This window comes from Epinephelus fuscoguttatus, linkage group LG3 (genome assembly GCF_011397635.1).
Source record: "Epinephelus fuscoguttatus linkage group LG3, E.fuscoguttatus.final_Chr_v1".
NCBI classification, from domain to species: Eukaryota; Metazoa; Chordata; class Actinopteri; order Perciformes; family Serranidae; genus Epinephelus; species Epinephelus fuscoguttatus.
This window is the reverse complement of record NC_064754.1, coordinates 31,429,471-31,434,327: the sequence shown is the minus strand read 5'-3', so window position 1 is coordinate 31,434,327 and position 4,857 is coordinate 31,429,471. Positions and strand designations below refer to the sequence as shown.

Genomic DNA, 4,857 nt, shown 5'->3' with positions numbered 1-4,857 from the left:
GGGACACAAAGTCTCGTTGACCCCGGGGTTCAGCTACTTTTAAGCTATCAGTTGGAAGGCTTTTGTTATTGTTGGTATTCTCACTGATTATTTTTTGCCACAGCCCCCTTCTCACAAAAATTGAAGGTGTCACACTTGAGGGCTTTAATCTGCTGCTAAAACAGCCTCCACTCTTCTGTGAAGGCTTTGGAACCTGTCCACAGGGATTTGTTGCCATTCAGCCACAAGAGTATTAGCGAGGTCCGGCTGATGTTGGCTGATAGAGCCTGGCGTTGCAATTTATCTGAAAAGTGTTGATCAGGGCTCTGTGTAGGTTTGGACCAGTCAAGTTTGTCCTTACCAAACTGAGAAAAAAATACCTTTACTGACCTCATTTTGTACACAGCAGCAGTATCAAGTTCAAAGGGCCTCAGTCAGGCTGTTGCCACAAACATGGAGGCATACTATTGCCTATATCACTATGATGTAGCTTTAAAAGAACAGTGTGTTAAGAGTGAACTGCTGATTAGGATTCCATCAGTGTTCATTGTTCTTGAGGTTCTTACTGAAAGCTGAATTATGCACAGAGGTCTCTTCTTCTCCAAAACAAATGAACCAGGTAATTAAAACTGGTAAAAACACTGAATAAAGCAGTTTCATGTTATAAATCTGTATTTCTGCTGTGTTGTTTGGTTCGTCGCAGAGGGGTGATGAAGGTCACCCACCAAAAATGTGCACTCAAATTTTTTACTCTAATAACTTAAGATCCAAGCTTTCATGAGTATTTACTGAGAGCCAAATTATCCACAGAGGTCTCTTCCTCACCAAAACAAACAGACCAGATGATTAAAAACACTAAATAAAGCAGCGTCACATTAAAAATCTATAATCTATAATTGCCAATTGAAAAGTGAAGGGCTGTAGTTAGAGCCAGTGTTGAGATTTACAAACTGTATACGTGACATTTCACTACATCCTCCCAGAATAATTTAGCTGAAGTGTTAACTCAGCCTAACTGTCACAAATACTCTACAGATAAGCATCTACAGGCAAAGCAAAACAGTTGAACCTCAGCCTCAACGTACTGTAAACTATCCGTCGCCCAAAAGTACACAAAAGCACGTGGACAAATATATCCAAACACTTTTAGCCACAAAATTTACATGTAAATGTCCCAGACAGTGCAACTTTCAGGACTGCACAAAAGTTGCAGGGTGATGCAATTCTATATGTCAAAACCTGCGGCCTACAGTCACATGCTCAGTCCCATAACTGCAACTACTGCTTTTTGTTTTCATAATGAGCATTTATACACAGTGTATATAAACTGTAATCTCTTCATTTTGAATGTAAAGTGAAAAAAGAAAGACAACTCCAGGCACAAATGAATACTGCAAAATGGAGTACAGTTGTCTAATGGTGAACACAGCGTCTGAATGGTCTGACACATTGTGATATAAAGGGCTGCAGTGTCAACCAGCCCATACTAGGGCCCACTCAGGAAACTATAAAAAGACACACACAAAAAAAAATATCTATAAATGATTGCTAATTAAGTGTAACGTGGCGTCCAAGATGACCTAATGTAACACCAAAGTGCATGTTTCCATTTTGTGTTCCCTTATATGAACACTGACATCGTGGAAACACTTGGAAACCACTCTCCCTGTCTTCTCCTTTCCCTCTCAGTCTGAAGCACCTCTCTTCCCCCTCTCGCACACACGATGTGGGGAATTCCCCACATCAGTCGTCCTCCAGGCTTTACACTGTGCCACTTTAAGATTGCAGTAATTTTATAGGATACCTGTCGCTCCAGCTCCTCCGGCTTGTACACACCCACCTGTCTCTCTCTCTCTCTCTCTCTCTCTCTCTCTCACACACACACACACACACACACACACACACACACACACACGAAATACAGTGGGGGATTCCTGGTTGTTTTTGCACAACTGCAAAATTCAGGTTCTGATTTGTTAGTCAGCTGGCACGTGGTTATGCCAGTGTTACGCCAGGTATATAAACCTGGTGGTGTGACGCTGCGAGCTTTCTTTAGCCTGATGATGAAACAGCTTATCTTTACTTTTGACAAGTGACCCACCCTTTCCTATTACATCTCACACACGCGCGCGCACACACAGAACTGTCTCCCTTGTTGCCAAAAAGTACTTTTCCAATTAGGCAATCAAGTCCAGATTCACATTGTGCTTTAGTTATCTCCATTGTGCCACTTTTGCCAGCCGTGTCGAGGCTTCAGAGTGGAGTCAGAAAGATGTTTTAGTTTGACTGTGTCGGAATGTAATGAAGCTGTAGAGGATGCTGCTGCCTTTTCTCTCCCTTTCGATTTCCACCGCACGCGCTGTCTCTGGGGCGCACTTGCGCAATCTCAGTGAGAGCCGCGGAAAGTCTGTGCGTCTCTTTTCTCACCTCGCGTACACGCAGCGAAGGAGGGGGGCGTGTGTGAGGAGGCGAGAGGGAAATCCATGACTTCCGCGTTTTTCCTCCCTGTCTGAAACCGTGTGCACAGCACAGTAGCCTATAAAAAGACATCATGGTCCTCAGTTCACAGAAGCGACATTCACACGAAGACGCAAACAGGGCTGTGTGATATCAAGACAACTATTTTGTGGAGGTTAGGTACCGGAACACCTGAAGCTGCACAACTTCTCAAGTCTTTAATTCGCTGAGTCTGTAAACTGGACGCCGTGGACAGTCTCCCTGAAGCTCAGGCATCCTTCTGCCAACTGATACGACACCAAGATAAAGACATGGACATTGAGTCTCTCCAGAAGAGTGGCCGCCGCCGTGGAAGCTGCCTGGACGTTTTTCTCGTCATGTCAATCATTTTTCTGTTCGTGGCTGTGACAGCTGTGGCTGCCGGCGGAGTGATGGTTGTGATGGAGCTGCGGTCCAAACTGGACTCCACGCGTTCTTCTCCTGAGTTTCAGACAGCAAAGCTGACAGGAGACACGCCTGACCCAGCATACAAGGTAAACAAATGACTCCTATCACTATAGTCTGAATCATTTTCTGCTGTTGCCTACCTTTTGTAAAGTTTGACTCATGTCCTCTGCACATTTTAATTAACTTCATCTTTTCGGGATTGTCAACAGATGGAGAACTTTGCCTATCTGGAAGCCGTCTCAAGTAAGTTTACTTTTATTTGCTAAAAGCAGACATATAACAGAGTGGCAAGGGAATAAATCACAAAAGTATAGAAAAGTAAAGAAATGAAAATAGAGAGTAGGCTCTAATAATGGTCACTTCCTTAAGGGCCATAATCGTAGTAAAAATAAACAGATCCACCCATTTGCATTACTGGAATATGATATTAGAGATATTTCCTATGGTTTCCAGCTGTGCCAAATCTTGTCAGACTTTAGACAAAAAACACCAGAAAGGAATGTAACTATCAAGTCTGTTGTTGCATGGTGTAAACGTCATCTAAATGTGATGTGTTTGTCTCCTCCTGTAGGCGATTTGAAAACCTCCACCATGCACTGGGCCTCAGTTGCCTATGGTGAAGGGACATCTGTGGGAAGCAACTACTTGTTTGATGAAAACCAGCATTCGCTGACACCCAAACGAAAGGGGACCTACTTTATGTACATTGAGCTCAGCCTCACCTGCACCTTCGACTGCACCGGGGGCCTCCTCAACGTGCGTGTGGCCAATGATCAAGGCGATAAGCTCACCTGCGAGGTGGAGCTCCCGGCTCATTCAAGACGTGTGAGCAGGAAGTGCTGGACAGTGAGCCAGCTGGATGGTGATCAGAAACTGGTCACTCAGATGACTGTACCAAAGGAGGGACTGCAGAACTGGAAACTGGAGCTGCATGCTTCAGGATTTGGGATGTTCCATGTCGCCTAATGTGGACACTGCAGTGCCACTGCTGTCATCAAGATGCAGATCTGCCTGTGACCTTGGGTCCTAACTAGAGAACAACGCCAGTTTGTGTTTTCTTAAAGTCCAAGTAGGTGAAAATGGGCAGGTGCCGGTGCCATTTTCAAAGCTATGACCAGATTTCTTGCAAACTAAAGGTGCAAGATGATAAAGCTTAGCAAGGCTGTGAGGTGGAATCTGAAGAGAAGTTGCATTTAGGATGATGCAAACATCGTATGGACAAGACTGTACATTCACTTCATTCTGTATAGATATGTATTATGTTACTCTGTGTATGATATATTTATTTTATGATATGGAATTATTTATGTACCTATATTTATACTTTTTTTAAAGACATTTATTTTGATGTAGATATCACTACATTAGTGTTGATGTGCAATAGCTGCAAGTCCAATCAGCCTGCCTTGGGTTCATGGTGACCTCATAGCTCTGTTTTCATTTTATAAATGGCTTGGGGCATAAAGTTGAGGCTTACAAAAATGTGTATGATTATAATTCTGCTCCAAAAGCTAATAAGCTCCTCAGAGACCTCATTTAGATCTAGTGTAAAAAAGTGGAGTAATATGTTCTGGCAAATGATGAGTAACAGTTACATCCCATAATAATGATCCTTCTGTAATCAAAACATGACCAGAATGGCTAACATGTCTGTAATATGTGTACTCATGGACTGAGGAAATGTTTGTTTTTAAAGATATGTAAGTCCTGTGGACAAACTACACTGTTGAATTTATTTTATTGGAGTCCATATTAAACGTGGATATGTTGAACACTGAGAACGGCTTGGTGTGAAAAGTAGAAAGTGACGAGTGTGGAAGTGACTGCGACAAAGTTTCGAGTGGAATCTTTGAAAGTTTATAGGTAAGGGAAAGTTCCTTGCTGTTACACAGCGTATACCGTAAACTAGATGTACATCACTTCCTGTTTATTTACCATAGAATGTGGTTCAGAAAAAAAATTATGTGGGCCAGC

General features: G+C 42.9%; 1 protein-coding gene across 1 annotated transcript; it reads left to right on the top strand.

The window, feature by feature from the left end:
- The first annotated feature begins 2,331 nt into the window (after positions 1 to 2,331).
- LOC125885567 (uncharacterized) lies at positions 2,332 to 4,606 on the top strand. Its single transcript, XM_049571214.1, has 3 exons — positions 2,332 to 2,969; positions 3,093 to 3,126; positions 3,455 to 4,606. The coding sequence occupies exons 1-3, from the start codon at positions 2,748 to 2,750 to the stop codon at positions 3,847 to 3,849; spliced, it is 651 nt and encodes a 216-aa protein (XP_049427171.1). The 5' UTR covers positions 2,332 to 2,747; the 3' UTR covers positions 3,850 to 4,606.
- The last annotated feature ends 251 nt before the right edge of the window (positions 4,607 to 4,857 follow it).

What these genes read in the sequence shown, in the direction of transcription:
- LOC125885567 (XM_049571214.1), top strand. Translation starts at nt 2,748, where the DNA reads ATGGACATTGAGTCTCTCCAGAAGAGTGGCCGCCGCCGTGGAAGCTGC. An exon ending in CGCCTGACCCAGCATACAAG is followed by an intron (nt 2,970 to 3,092) that starts GTAAACAAATGA and finishes GATTGTCAACAG; the next exon opens with ATGGAGAACTTTGCCTATCT. An exon ending in CTATCTGGAAGCCGTCTCAA is followed by an intron (nt 3,127 to 3,454) that starts GTAAGTTTACTT and finishes CTCCTCCTGTAG; the next exon opens with GCGATTTGAAAACCTCCACC.